The following is a 15534-nucleotide window of genomic DNA, read 5'->3' on the forward strand; positions in this document are numbered from 1 at the left end:
GAGATTCTCGCAGCCCCACGAGGGTTCAGTAGTGCCACTGTCAGTACGGTATCTGCTTTTCCTCCACCTGCTGCTGCTGCAGAGGAGCGAGCTGGCAGCATCCCACAAGGACTTTGTGTAGTCATGGAAGTCTGTCTGTGTGTTCCTGCTTTTGTTATGTTTCCTGTCATGGAGCACTTATGGAAGCTGAAACTTTGTCTCCACTAATAGTCGGGAAGATTTTATGCGTAACCTCGATATTACAGTGCTTACCGCCATCAAGGAAATAAGCGTGGGGAACACAAGGCTGCGCGTTCCTTCGATCCTAAACCTGTAGTGTGAGAAACGCTCCTTGTGGCGGCAGCACCGCATTCGGCCGAGTGCCCCGTGCCGGTGCGGCGGGACAGTGCCAGCAGGGGCTGGGCAGGGAGCAGCCGAAGGACCGGGGCTCACAGGACAGGGACAGCCACGGTGGCTGCAGCAGGGCTCTGTGCAGGGCTCTGTGCGGGGCACAGGCAGGGCGGCTGCAGCAGGGCTCTGTGCAGGGCACAGGCAGGGTGGCTGCTGTGCAGGGCACAGGCAGGGTGGCTGCAGCAGTGCTGCTGTGCAGGGCACAGGCAGGGTGGCTGCAGCAGTGCTGCTGTGCAGGGCACAGGCAGGGTGGCTGCAGCAGGGCTCTGTGCAGGGCACAGCCACGGTGGCTGCAGCAGGGCTCTGTGCAGGGCTCTGTGCAGGGCACAGGCAGGGTGCTGCAGCAGGGCTCTGTGCAGGGCACAGGCAGGGGGGCTGCAGCAGGGCTCTGTGCAGGGCACAGGCAGGGGGGCTGCAGCAGGGCTCTGTGCAGGGCACAGGCAGGGTGCTGCAGCAGGGCTCTGTGCAGGGCTCTGTGCAGGGCACAGGCAGGGTGCTGCAGCAGGGCTCTGTGCAGGGCACAGGCAGGGGGGCTGCAGCAGGGCTCTGTGCAGGGCACAGGCAGGGGGGCTGCAGCAGGGCTCTGTGCAGGGCACAGGCAGGGTGGCTGCAGCAGGGCTCTGTGCAGGGCACAGTGCTGCAACCTGTGCTGAAGGCTGAGGCGGTGCCGCTCTCCCTCCTGGCGTGTTGAGACTCCCCCGGCTCTGCTCAGCTCCAGGGAGCTCCACACGGTGCTGGTGGCTTGACTTTCAGGGTTTGAATTCGCTCCAAATGCACAGCTTTTTGTTATGTACATTATTTATCATATTCCTAACTCCTCATCTAATATTCCTCTGGAAGCAGGATATTGATATTTTAGTTTTTGACAATAAATACAATTATAGTTGTGCTCATTACTTTACCTGTAAGCTCTGCTGCTTCACTTCATGAAACTTGAGTTTATAATCCTTTATATATCCACACCCACTACTTAGGGTTTTTTTTATTCTGCTAGAACAACAGAGGATGTAAAGATTTCAAAGCAAGTACAAAGATGACACACAAAAAATTACAGTGATTCCCTTTATAGTGTTGTAAAAGTAGTTTTGCCATGTAATTGTGAAATGCAAAATAGAAGAGAGGACTATATGGGTGATGACCAGTTGGAGTGACAGCCCCACATTGAAAGACTTGCAGGTTTTTTTAGTGGGTTTCATTTTACTCTTTTTATACAGGATAACTTCACTTAGTATTTATCTGACCTACCTCTACAGCCCTTATTCTCCCAAGAGCACATGTTTCCAGTGGCAGGGTACAGAGGCACCCCTTACCATGGAAGAGCCCAAGGGCAGGTTGTGCTAGAGCTGCAGCTGGAGTCGGTAGGGCCGCTGTTTGTCCATGATGTGTGTCACAGCTGCAGTCTCTGTGTACAGTCACACATACCTGTGATTTCTGGGGAGCTGTGACCTGTGCTGCTGTGAAGATGGATGTCATTCAAGTGTGGGTGACAGTGGCTGTGGCAGGAATGCCCTGCAGCTGCTGGCTGGCTGGGAGCAGTGTATCCTCTTCCCTGCCCGACAGTAAACCTGATGGTTTCCCAGCCAGCGGCTGATGTAGTGAAGTGTTCACTGCTAGATCTACCGAGAAGCCAAACAAAAGTGCTTCCTTGAGTTTCACCCTTCTGCTGTCAACAAATACTGTACAGACAAGTTTAGGTACAGTTGAGACTGGTGGCCAGGTGGTGAATTCCAAAACAGTTCTACTTTTGAACGCCTTCAGGGAGAAAACTTGACTGAGCAGAAAAGAGGGAAGGCTGTACTTTCTCAAAGCATTAGCTGCCAGATATAAGCTTCTGAGATATTTGGCTATTTATTTTATTGAGATACTTATGTCTAATTAATAAAAAATTGACCCTTAACCAATTCTACTTGTAACTAATGACACTGGATGACACCCCTTCACAATTCTAAAACCTCAAAATCCGTCTGTTTTTTATGAGCAGTGTCTTTCTTGCTGAAGAGTGTGGGAGAATCTTTTGACAGAGAAATACCCACACAAGAAGAAAATAATACCCTGTTGCAGGTTTCCTGTCAGTCTTATCTGTAGCACAGCTTTAGGCTAACCAGAAGTGTACAGCATTGGATGCATTCTCAGATCCTGCTCTAGTTCATTTCTTTAAATGTCATTTTTTACTGCATGCCAGCAAGCTCCCTTGCTTAGCCAAATGTCATCTGTGTCCCACAACGTAAAGTGTAATTGCATATTTAAAATTGGGAAGGGGAAGTGAGGAAAAGAGTAGCTCCCTTGCTTTCTACTCTAGTACTACTAGTTTCTACTCTGGGACTAGTACTTGAAATTCCTCACATTCTTCTCTTGTTAACAGTATGTTTACTTTTCATCACTGTGTTATTAGGATTAACAAAAGTCATTGCTTCAAGCTCATTTAATTTGAATTTAGTGAAAGCAAACTACCTCCTGCAGCCTGTAGGAAGCATTCCTCTGCCATAGAAATGTATTAATTTGCAAAAACCAGCCACCAAAAATGTGAGACCTGATGACCGTTTTCACCCCAATGTTCAACATCACCGTGCATGCACTGCATTCTAATGAAGTACCTTATGTTGGAAATTCCAGGACAGCTTGAATAATCTGACAGTCTATCAAAGATTTGCATTCAGTGCCAAGAAGCTCTTTCTATGTTTCTATACTTTCTAAAGCATGGGGTTGCAGACTGCAGACACTCCTTCAAAACATCATTTATCCAAAGAATTAAACTTGGCTCTTTAGTCCATTTCTGCATCTGCAGCAGACCTTGCTTTCAGAGAATCCAAACTTTTCAGAATTCCAAGTTTTTACAGAAACCTCTTGCATATGCTGTATTTAAGCCTGTTGCCTATCAGAATACTCTACTAAGAGTAGTTAGGTAAATATTTCTTTATTAAATGATTAATTCCATAAATAAATTCTTTTAATTCATTGAATATAAAATTAAAATCATTTACAACTTATTCCAGTATTACAGGGGCTGGAAGGGGTAAAAAAAACCTCAGAGGAAACAAACAAACAAACAAAAAGCTACAGTTTGATAAATAAAATACTCAGCTTTAAAACAACTGATTTCTGTTTGCCATTAAACTACAGTTGGTACATAATAGCTGCCACTGTGAACACCCCACAGGTGCCCACCTCAGGAAGGAATGTAACTTCCAACTTAGTTGGGAAAGGGTGGGAGAAGATTGAAGGAAGGGGAAGAAGCATAGTGTTAAATTGAACAGGACAGAAAAGTTTTCATAACCGGAACAAAACATTAATCTGATCACTTACAAACAGAAAACAGTATATAATTAGATAAGGTGCTCCAAAAAGAAGCAGTAAAGTTGCTCCAGTACTATGAAGCTTTAAGTATGCTTAAATCTCTGTTGCATTAGTGTCCAGTTGCACAGTGCACTCCTGTAACATCTCAATGTTGCCCTCAAATGGGCAAGGCACCACTTCCATCAAAAGTCCTTTCTCCATGGCTGGGTACTTCAAAATTGTGTTTTGCATCCCACCCCCACCACAAGTTAGTCCCTAAATTTATGGATGTCGTTGACTAGTCTGTAGTAGGGATAGGCTTCACTGGCATGTGGGCAGTTGTAGCTGCAGCGGCAGGACTGGATCATCATGACACTCTTGGTGAAGGTTTCCCCATCATCACAGCGGAACCTGACCTTGACAGTCCTGGTCTGCTGGGGTGTGCAGCACCTGCCATCCACGCAGGAGCCGCAGTACTTGGGCCGGTACTTCTTCACACTGGAACAGCCAGCGTAAGTAAACTTCACCAGGGAGGGGGACTTCCTTGTCTTGGTACATTTCTTTCCCTTCTGCAAAGGAAAGACAATCACATTATTAGCAGGAGATTCTTTTCCAGCCTTTATCCCCTACCTGAAGCAACTTAGAGAGAAGGGGAACATTAGAAGAGTGTATTTACCTTTAGGGAGGCATAGCTGGGCTGGCCACATGGCCTCACTTCACATATCCTGGTCTCTTTGATGAGTTTGCAGTCAGGATTGTCATTTGTCACCCTGGTGGAGATGCCAGTTCCACACGTCTTTGAGCACTGGGACCAAGAGGTTGTTTGCACGATGCATTTGGGATTCTCAAAAGTTCGGCTTTGTGGCTCGGATCCAAAAACTGGCGAAGAAAAGGAGGGGTTAGTCTAAATATATTCTCTCACTAGGTTTTTTTCTTTCCCTTGGGGTCTAAGGGGTCTAAGTTTTAGCCACCCTCTAGTCTCCTCCCCTTAACTGTCACGCAGTTACACTCACCGGGTAGCATTTTCAGGCCTCCCTTCACAATGGCAATTAGCTCATTGTTCCTGGTTAATTCGCCTTCGGAATCATCCGGACCAAACTCTTCGCTGAAAAAGCCTTCCAGCTCCTCCAGTGCATCCTTGCTTTCGTCACAGACCCACTCCTCGCAGCACTGCCCGGGGACTTTGACCAGCCTGGGGCTGGAGCAGCCCAGGTTGGGAAGAGAGAGCTCCTGCGGGCAGAGCGGGATGCAGCCCACAGCTCCATCTATGCACGTACACTGGTGTTTACAGTTCGGCTGGAAGCTCTCGCCGTTCTGGTAGATTTTGGAGTTATATTCACACGGTCTTCCCTCGGACTGTGCTGCAGAGATCAACAGGAAGGGAAAGAAGGGGGTGAGCGGCGGGAATCGCTGGTTTAAGCACAGGTATTTGCTGGTCTGTTAAACTCAATGTACGGCGGAGCTCCCTACAACCCCCCGGGGACGCGGGGCCAGAACAATAACTTAGTCAGGAATCACTTTTCCTTATGTGCGTTTAGCGGAGCCCAGACATACTGAATCGCATTCCAGACTGCTGAAGTCATGTGCCTTTCTGCCAAGCTACCGACAACAAAGCATAACCATACATGGGCTCGAAATTACCGAACCCCGGCACCGCGGGGCGCGGGGTCCGTCCCGGAGGAGCGGGGTCGCCGCTTACCTCTGCAGATGCCCTTCAGGGCGGCGGGGCTGGCCCCGAAGTTGCACTCCAGCCCCTTGGTGTGGTCGCAGGGCTGCGACCGGCTGCAGTCCTCGTTCAGTTGCTTGGCGCAGACCTTGCAGCAGCCGCAGCCGTCCGGCACCAGCCCCACGCCCGGAGCGCACTGCGGCACGGCCGCCGGGCACTGGCACACGGCGGGGCAGGGCGAGCCCAGAGCCTGCGGAGAGGAGCGGAGCGTCCGGTGAGCGCCGGGAGCCGAGCGGAGCCACCCGACCCGCCTCCTCTCCCTCCCTCTCTCTTCTCCCGGACCGCGGGAAGAACCGCGGCACTTACCAGGCGGGCCAGGCAGAGGAAAGCGGCCGCCAGAGCGGGCCGGGTGCCCGCGGAGCCCATGTCCAGCGCCGGTGCAGCGGGAGCCCGTGCGAGTGAGAGCGGCAGCGCGGCCGGCGCGGTCTGAGGCGGCGGCGGGCGCCACCGCCTTATATAGGGCGCGGGGCCGCCGCGTGCGCCGCGGCGCTGACGTCGCGCGTTCCGGGCCGCGGCCGCGTCCAGCGCTCGCGGCATCCCAGGAATGCGGCTGGCGCGCGCCACGGCCGCCCCGCCCCGCCCCGTCTCCCGCTCGCGGCCGCCGGCGCAGCCGCGGGGGGTCCCGGCCCGGCCGGGCCGCGCGGGGGGCGCGGAGGCCTCTCCGCCTTACGCGGGGTCTGCGCCCCGTTCCCCTCACACAGAGCGCGGCCGCAGGGGCCCTTCGCACCCGGGGCTGTGCCAGTGGCGCCCCGCGACCGGCCACCTGCGCGGGCAGCGGCGGGGGAGCTCCCCGGGCCGCCGTGAGGGCCCGCGGCTGCCCCGCGCTGTGACATGGCCCGCAGGGTCACCCGGCCGTGCCGGGGTTCGCCCCGCGCTGCTGCTGCGGTGCGAGCGAGCGTCCGAGCGGTTCCCGGCGCGGCGGAGCCCGGGAGATGCCCGGCGGCACCGGGGCTCGGCTTCCCGGCCAGGAACGGGATGAGCACGCAGTGACCAGCCCCCCTCAGCCTCCCTCAGCCTGTGTGTCCCTGGGTTCTCTGTCCCCCACTCAGGTTGGGCGCCCTTGAATTGTATTGCCTCGTTGAAGTTTAATATTTGGGGATAGGGAGGAGAGTTTCAGCTTCTGTTGTGGCGTCTTTTCTTTTCCTGGCTGTAAGTACTTCCAGATGGGATTTAGACCCCAGACGTAACAATATTTCCATATTTGGTATAGCAGTAGCCCGCATTTTTCACATTTTTCTGCTCTGTTATCCAACCACAAAGCATTCTTGACAGCTTCAGATGTTGTTAAATATAGCCCTAACTTCTGTTCCCAGGGCAGGAAATTCTTTGGAATTCCTGATTTTCACGCAATCTGTCTATCATGATTTAGGAGAACTCTGCTGGAGGAGCCAACTGGCATTCTGCTGCAGTTCGCTTCTTTATTGAAGTAGCCCAGCAGTTGGGTCTGCTGCCCAAAGGCGTTACAATGAGTCCCCATTCCAGGGATTTTTCTTTGCAAATGAGATTACTGTTCCCAACACGAGTTTGGGGTTTTTCTTGTCGCCTTCAAGGCTGGAAGGTAGAGAAGCGGATTCAAAAGAGAGGCGAAAGCTTGCAAAACCCCCTCCAAAGGTCATGAAAAGTGGAGGGGGAGAGGGCGAGGGGGACAGCGGGTGGGGGGGATGCGGACAGGAGGGATGTGATTAACCTGGCTGCGGCATTCCCGTACAGCGGGTGTCCCTGCGTGCCGCCCGCCGGGGACGGGCACCCGGGGAGGGGAGGCAGCCGCAGCCCCGCCGCTCGGAGGAGCCGAGCCCGGTCGTCTCGTCGCCTGCCCGGTGGGTGACAGCAAGGACGGTGCGCAGGGCTCCGGTAAGTGCCGCGGGCCCGTGTGCTGTTCCCCGTGCGGGAATGATGAGGCACCTTGTGGGACCCTGCCGGGGCCGCAGGTCGGGGGAGCCCGTCCGGGGCGGCGGGAGCGCTGCGGATGCTCGGCGGCAGCGCCGGCTGGTCTCGCCTCGCCACCGCGCACCTGCCGCTGCCGGCCCGGCACGGGGGCCGTGAGGACAGCCCGGAGCCGCTGCCTCCGGCGCTGTCCCTGGCTCTGCCCCCAGCCCCGCAGCGGCTCCGCGGGCGGCGCGGGGCCGGACCGGACTGGCTGGGGGCTGGGACCAGGCGGGGTGGGCGCTGTGGACGGGGCAGCCTCTCCGCAGAGCGATGCCGTGACCCCGGGGACGGGGCGGTGCCACGGGTGTCCCGCAGGGGACAGGATGACGCTGCCGGCCGGGCTGCGGAGCCCGGCTCCTCCTGCTCCTCCTCCTGAGGGATGTCCCCGCGGCCCTGGCCGTGTCCTCAGCACTGCAGACCCTCCTCCCGGCCGCCGCCAGGCCCTGCCCGGGCCAGGCCCGATCGAGAGTTCCCGTTGTAGGGTTTTTCCCCTCCTCAGTTTCTTGTCTTGATGGTTTTCTTTTCATTTAAGTAAATTGACTTGACGCTTTACTTTGTGGTGGTTTGGGGGTTGGAAAAGGTGTTGGGATGAAAGCTCCATGAACACTTTGCCCAGAACTTGTGCTTCAGAAAGTGGCAGTGGTTTTGTTCATTACTTGTATGCCTCAAAATTTGGCCAGAAAAAACAACAGCTGAGAGGGAAAACCAGTCCTTAGTGATAAGCAGCTCTCTGGAAATTGCCAATATGTACCATGTAGTGCCATTTCTGATGGCAGAAATTATTTTATGTGTCCATCAAGAATTGGAGACAGACCACCAGCAAGCTCTGATGGCTGCCAGTAATGGTAGTAATGACTTTCCATCCCTGCTGATTCAGCTGAGCCCCAGCTGGTGACAAGGAGCAGCAGGGCTCTGGACTTCAAGCTATCCACTATGTTGGTTTTTTTATCCACTATGTCTTAGTTTTACAGGTGTACTGTAAACTGTGGTACTTTAGTTTTAAAAATCCAAAGTACTTTTTTAGATGGGGAACCTGACTGGTACTTTTTTCCCAGGATAGCTCTTTACACTGCAGCATTATGATGAGGAGGAAAATATTTGTGATTCAACACCTTGATTAATGAAAATTTTCAAAAAATGTCTAAAATTTTGAAAAAAAAGAAGCTAACACACTATTGTATGTATAAATTGGCCAGTTTTGCTTTTCAGGGATTTATGCAAATACTTGTTTGTTTAATTACATTTAATTTAAGGACATGCACGGAGCATTTTGCTTTGATTTATGACATTCAGCAAATGCCACAGGAAAAGTCAATGAATAGTGCCTTTTCTGACTTGGTTTCATGTCTTACCACACATTCACACAACTCTGATGGGAAACTAACTGAACCTACATTTGCTCAAGAAAAGGTCACTTCAAAAGCTTTGAAGAACCTTTTAACAAACCTGTCCTGAATTTCAAGTAGTTGACAACACTTGAGATAGGTTGAGTTTGTTTGGAGTTCAGGTAAGTCTGTGACCCTTTCCTGCACACATTTCCCTATCTCAAACCATGACCCAGCATTTGCACTCCAGGCTGTGCCTACCTATCCTGGATGTACATCAGGAAACAGGAAGAAGTTTGGAATATCTTCCTTTTTTAGATTTTGTTCAGTGTAATTTACAGTTCCCAGTAAGTAAACTTTGTTTGCCTACTGGGAAATAGCCCCTGCTTCATGTCATGAAGAGTACTTCACTGGTTTCTCACTTTTAGTGCTGTAGGGAATCACTGGGACCTTGGCTAATGCAAAGCAGGAATTTGATACTGTTGGCTTACATTGTAGCTATTACAGATTTACTGAGTATATCCTGTCATTTTCACAGGCCTGTGTCTCTCCGGGGAAAGGACTTTCCAGAGAAACAAATCAAGAATAAAATAACTGAATAAAATAATTTCCCTCCACCCAGCAACAGTTCTTCACAGCTGTACATAGGGACCATGGAGCAGCCAGAAGGGTTGTGTGGGACAGAGGCTCCCTGGGTGCTCCCACTGGCAGTAAGTATCCAGCCCCAAACTGGAGCACACCAGAGGCTTACAACCATATGGACTCTGGAGAAAAATCTTACTAAATCCAGCATCCAGCCCTATTTCTGTACTGTGTTTAATTTCCTCTTTCTCATTCTCTTTTGCAGATCCATTGCTGTGTGTTTCCTCCATCTCTCCTACTCTTTCTTTTCTTTTTTGTTGTTCCACCACATCCTTCCCTCCTCTGCTATGTCCTGGTTTTGGCTGGGATAATTTTCTTCCTAGTAGCTGGTACATTGCTGTGTTTTGGATTTAGGATGAGAAGACTGTTGATAGCCCACTGTTTCTGTTGTTCCTGGGCAGTGCTTGCACAAAGTTCAGGACTTTTCAGCTCCTCCCCCCACCCCACCAACGAGGCTGGGAAGCACAAGAAGCTGGGAGAAGGCACAGCAGAGACTGCTGATTCCAACTGGCCAAAGGGACATTCTGTATCATCATATGACACATGGTCAGTATGTAAACTAGGGGGAAGCTGGCCAGGGCCCCTGCTTGGGAACTGGCTGGACACTGCTCAGAGGATGGTGGGAAATTGTGTTGGGCATCACTTGTTTTGTATGTTCCTTTTTACTATTCCTTTGCATCCTTTTCTGTTGTGTTAAGCGTCTCTGTGTGAGCCGTGGGCTGTCCTGGTGCTCCCCATTCCCTCCCCCAGGCCGCTGCAGCCCGTGAGCAGCTCTGTGGTGCTCAGTGCCTGCCGGGTGAAACCACGACAGTGTTTACCTACCTTGGGCTGGGCCTCTCCCGCAGCCTCTGCCAGGCCGCCGGTTCCTGCTGCACTAAATCAGTCCTCCCTGACTCAATGGCTCCTCTCAGTCACTCACAGGAGGTGCAAATCCAGTGGGGCAAATTAAGCATAGCAATGCACAGGCAGAGCGGCCAAGTAGCCAGGAGGCTTCGGCAGCTAAAATTCAAGCGGGTTCAGAAGTTTTTCCTTGCTTTGATTTGCTCAGAGTTTATGCTGAATTCTTTTGAGTATGGCATTTCCTATTTGTTTTCTTCCTCTTCCCTACTGCCCTCCCTTCAGCTAAGCTCATGCCTGTCAGTTTTTGTACAGTCTGTGCCTTGCTTGTGGTTTCTAATATGTGGGGTTTGCTTTGCAGTATTTGTGCAGTGAGAGACATTGTGCTTTGTAAGTGTGCTGCATTTTCCCCTGGCTGCTGTCAAGGTGTCATGGAGGTTCCCATTGTATGGAAGTGCAAGGGGGACTTGTGAGCCTCCTCATACAGCAGGGAAACAGAGAAGGAAAATCTGATGTCATATTCAGTTGTGCTTATTTCTTCTTTGGTGTGTGAACTGCATGGCCATAGTTGCAGCTTACACGGATACAAGGATACCTGCAACTTACATGGACATGAGGGACACAGCAATGTGACAGAGGCAGGAAGCATCCCTGCTGACAGTCAGGGTTGGCATGCTCCTGTTGAACCCCTGTTGTGCTGTGTGTCTGTACTCCATGGCTTCCTCACACCAAGCTGGATGCAGAAACATGCAGCAGTTACAGCCAGCTCATGCTTAGTTCCTCCCCAGTCAGAGACTCAAAACACCTTTGTCATGGTCACTCAAGGATCTGACATTAACTTCAGCACCAATGACTACTATTACCTCAGTGAGATGAATAAATTACTTACACATGGTCATCTACTCTCATGCAGGTGTACTTCAATGCTAGGCTACATCCAGAAGGTGCAGTTTGCAACAAGCACCTCCCTATAGCTGAAGTTTGCAATGCTGAGACTATTGTGGGCTGTCTCTCCATGCCACAAAATAAAAATCATCAGGTGGTCCTAGCTACACATGTATTAGTTATGTCTATTGTTTTCATCCCATGCATTCATGAAGCTTGCAGAATGTAGCAATATAGCCTGTAATCTCTTTATAAATTCCAGAAAAGAATTCACAGCTGTCTCATGACTCACATGAAGGAGGCTGAGGTGTCAGGGGCATACACAGGTTCTTTCCCAGCATCTGCTGAGACAAAGGTCTCAGGCAGAGATCTCACTGCAGAGAATTCATCATCCCAAGTGACCTCAGTGAAAACATCTTAACTTTAAACTTTGGTCTTCAGAGTGCAGGATTTCCCAGTGGAGCTGTGTGTGTGCACTGACAGCAGCTAAGACAAAATAACCAAGCTCAGAAGAAAGTTGCTCATGATCTCAAGGAGTTACTGGAGCCAGCTGAACCTGAGATTGCAGTCAATTGGGCTGTGCCTGAGAAATCCTTGATCAAAGCACACTTCCAGGCTGTGATCTGTAATGGTTGTCAGCTGCAGTCTGCCTTAGTCTACAGCCTAACTGCACCTTGGAGACAACCAGCTCCTGCTTGAGTCTGCCTTGTGGGACTGTCTGCTCAGAACACACACTCTCTGGTAGGTTCAGGTTTGTTTCTTTTCCTTGTCTACATTTGAGATATATTACAAACTCTTCTTTTCCCAAAGGTGCTTTCTTTCATTATAATAAATAATCATAACTACATTTCCTTAAGGTTAGTCTGTGTTATGGGTATGGGAACCCTTTGCCTTCCTGCTGATGCTTTCCCTCCCTCCCTCCCTGCTGGTTATGACCTGACAGAATAGTTTTCTCTCACTGATTTGTGGGCATTCAAAGGAGTTGCCTAGCCTTTAATTGTATTAGCAAGTTTTTGTAGATGTTTTCTTGAAAAATTAAGGAAGTATTGATTAATTATTTTTTCTTTGCACACAAATGGGAGGACAAGCCTGCTCTGGCAGGATGCTGAACGTGTTCTGCCACACAGTGCTTTCTGTCACTTACTGCACTTTCCAGGCTAGCTGCTGGAAATGTCACTGGATTAATTTCAGAATCCCCTAAGGTGCCTGTTGGCTTTGTCCAAAATCATTACTCATTCTCTGCTATGTACTCATTTTCTGTTACTAAAACACAGTGAGACCTTAGCTGTGTTTGCTGCATTACTGTTCATTTCTATTCTGCTCCATCTGGACTCCTACCCTTTTCCCCCCAGTATGTTTTGTGAGCACCTAGCAGTGGCAGCTAGCTGTGTTCTTCTCTTGGGCATGCTTATTTCATGAGCTAAGTGGTGCAAGGAAGCCAGGCACCACCTCCCCCAGGGACACTCCACTGCTGGAAATTAGTTACTTCTGCCTCTTGCTTCCAGTCTGTGATAGTGCAGTGGAAAAATCAATAGCAGACAAATAATTAGACACGATGTCATCCTTGCAGATAGGGAGGACTTGCAGGCAGACAGCAGATCATGTATGTGCCTTAAGAATGCTTGTGGAAATGGGGTGATGATCCCAGAATGTGCAAATAGTTGCCAATCCCAGTGTACATGCCTGTGATGGGGAAGAAGTGCTAAACCATCTCTTGACTTGACTAGCATACAAACAAAAAAAATTTGTCTTGTTATGGGGACTGGTTGGGGTGATTTTTCTAGGTGAGCAAAGAAGAAACTATATGAATGGAATCTTTCTCTATCTTCTCTCTGCTAGGGGCTAAAATAAAACTGGAGGGAGCAAGGTGGTGAGGGCTGCTCTGAGGAAGGGTGCACACATGGGCTCCATCCAGCAGCTGTGTGCAGAGCCTCAGGGAGAAGGCCACCTCTTTGAGCCAGCCAGGAAGCCTGTCTCCTGCCCACTGCTTTCCCAGCCACCAGTGTTCTCAGGAAGTAGGAGGTTAGCAGAGGCTATCAGCAGACTTTGGTGCAGAGACTTTTTTATGACTGCATTAACATAACTATTCCTGTTGTACTTAAGTTATGGCTCCTAGGGTCAGTGTTGAGATGAAACCAGAAGCTCTTCTGCATGGAGCAAGCATTAAAAGCTAGCTGATATACTAATTGTAAAAGAAAATTAGTGCTGGCCACCAGCTATTTACTTTCAGATAAGTTTGCTTTTGTATTTTAATTCTTTTAGCACTTTGCATCCATCTCTGTTCTCTTGTACACACTCAACCATGAGTTTGCCACTGTCCTGTCTCACTGCCTAACCTGGAGTCTGCTCCTGTTAGCCGCCCTATGAGATCAGATCTCAGAGGATAATTTAGGATCAGGGCAGAAAAGTGGTGGATAGCATGGGTCTTTCAGGTGAGCAGTGTGTGATAACATGATAATGTTTGTAACTGGCTGTGAGAGGAGAGCCTCTGGTTCCAAGGATGTACCCATGCAGCCTTTAACAGTGCCATGTCAAAATAAAAATCATTGATTAAAATTGTGCCTTGCTTGTGCTGCTAAAAACACTTCTAGATTATACACACTGAAAACAGTAAATATTTAATGTACAGGTTTACTTTTCCTGGTTTATAGAAAGCTCAGTGGGCCTGACAGAGCAGCTAGACAGATGTGTTTATAGCGTGCTCCCCAGGCAGGTACAATGCTGCAGTGTTTGGCCGGTGAGTTCTGCAGGGACATGCTTAAAAAAATAAAAGTGTTCCATTTACATTGGGGGGAAAAAAATCCTGAGAATGTTTCTATTAATATTAGCTGGTGCAAAATCCCAAACTCTACATTTCAGGCCTTACATACTTCAAAAATAGGGGACTGGATAGTAGGGATGTGCAGTAAGTGTTTCCTCTCTTATGTAGCCGGGGAGAGGGACAGTCATGGGCAGTTCTTCTGGCAGGAGAGGATGGTTGTTGCTGAAATGCCCCTGATGAAGGTAGGGAGTGCAATAAAGAGTTCAGGAGTGAGCAGAGCAGGGCAGCAAACCCTGTGCATGGGAAGCCCGGGTAGGTGGGGATGCAAGCCAGAATGCAGTGCTGTGGGCTCCTCCCGGACCATGGCTGAGATCCTGGATGTTTATCAGGAGGAATATTTCTAAAAGCCGAGAGGAACCAGATGCTGTGGGGTAAGCAAAATGTGCAGAGCCCTCCCCACCCAACAGGTTGGACACACCTCCCACACACTTGAGATGCTGACAGGAATGGTTGGGAACCCACTTCCACGTTCAAGATTTTTTTAATAAGCTCGTTTTGACATTGGCTGAGGTATTTTATGAGGATTAGCTTCCCTTTCATTATACTGACATTAAGGCTGATATATCTGGTCAAAATTAATGGCATCAATTAATTAGCACACATTGATTAACTGAAACAACTGACATTTGGGTTTTGGAACGTTCCCAAGGACTGGGTGGCTGCATCTGCCTCTCTCAGATTTCTTCAGAAGTTATCCTTGGTTGAGAATTGAGTTTATTTCAGTAATCTGATTAAATAGTTGGCAGCTTTTGAAAGAAAAACCCCTTGAACTTTTAAAAGGAGATCTTGGGCTGATAAACTTCTCATAAAAGTTTTCTGTTGAAGAAAAAGTGGAATTAGGAAGCAGAAGCCTGTCTTAGGGATAGCTGACCACTTTATGATTAAATATATATCATGTCATGTGTGTGAGAAAGTCAGGAGTCCTGGTGAGATGGTTTTGCTTTCTCCCCAGCTTTACCTGCCAAGGACATCTTTCCTGACTGCAGGTGACGTGCCATCCTGGTGGCACATGGGGCTGGGGCTGTCCCATATCAGTGCAGGACAGCACCATGGTGGTGAAAGCAGCTCAGCACTTCTCCTTCCTGGAGCCCTCCAGCAGAGGGGTGAGGGGCTGCCTTTCCTTCGAGCCCTGGCTGCAGCTCCCTTGCCTGCCAGCTCCTTTTGGGACAAGGATGCACAGACCACCCCATTGCCCAGGGAGCATCAAGAAAGGAGGGTGCCAAGAGAAGGGGGATCCTGGGCTGAGGACTGGCACTGCCACAGCAGCACTCAGGGCCATTGCACATCCAGGAGAAGGGGCAGAGCAGCACCATCTTTGCTTTGCAAGCTGAACCACAGCCCTGGTTTTTCATTTATGGCCCTCTCCCTCCTCTTTGCTGCACATCAGTTGTGAGCTCTGGCTCAAGCAAACCCGACCATGCGGGACCCAAACTGAGACTCACTGATTCCAGCAGTCCTGCTGGCCTGAGGCAGCCTGCTGGCTGCTCCCTGGAGCCACATTCCCTGCATTTATGACCCCCACATCCCTTGATGCTGGAGTGGCACACAGGGCTGCAGTAAAGCAAAAGCTCCTGCCTGGGCCCCCCAGGGGTAGCAAACAGCACATTAACCCTCTGTGAGACCTGGCAAGGACTGGTGACTCTCAATGGGTTTTATGGACACTCTTGCCCAAGTATCACACATTTAGGAGGCTGCACAGTTGATGCACA

General features: G+C 50.2%; 1 protein-coding gene and 1 long non-coding RNA gene across 2 annotated transcripts; one reads left to right on the top strand and one right to left on the bottom strand.

The window, feature by feature from the left end:
* Nucleotides 1–3288: 3288 nt before the first annotated feature.
* Nucleotides 3289–5860, bottom strand: CCN1 (cellular communication network factor 1). Its single transcript, XM_054638453.2, has 5 exons — nt 5696–5860; nt 5363–5579; nt 4677–5024; nt 4340–4542; nt 3289–4232 (listed from the first exon to the last, which is right to left on the bottom strand). Exons 1-5 carry the CDS (start codon nt 5753–5755, stop codon nt 3933–3935), a joined length of 1128 nt encoding a protein of 375 aa, XP_054494428.2. The 5' UTR covers nt 5756–5860; the 3' UTR covers nt 3289–3932.
* A 1208-nt stretch (nt 5861–7068) lies between these two features.
* Nucleotides 7069–13526, top strand: LOC143694653 (uncharacterized). The gene is made up of 3 exons (XR_013183293.1): nt 7069–7240; nt 9179–11745; nt 12844–13526. It is a non-coding gene; the product is annotated as an uncharacterized LOC143694653 (long non-coding RNA).
* Nucleotides 13527–15534: the final 2008 nt, after the last annotated feature.

This window comes from Agelaius phoeniceus, chromosome 8, assembly GCF_051311805.1.
Source record: "Agelaius phoeniceus isolate bAgePho1 chromosome 8, bAgePho1.hap1, whole genome shotgun sequence".
In the NCBI taxonomy this organism is placed as follows: Eukaryota; Metazoa; Chordata; class Aves; order Passeriformes; family Icteridae; genus Agelaius; species Agelaius phoeniceus.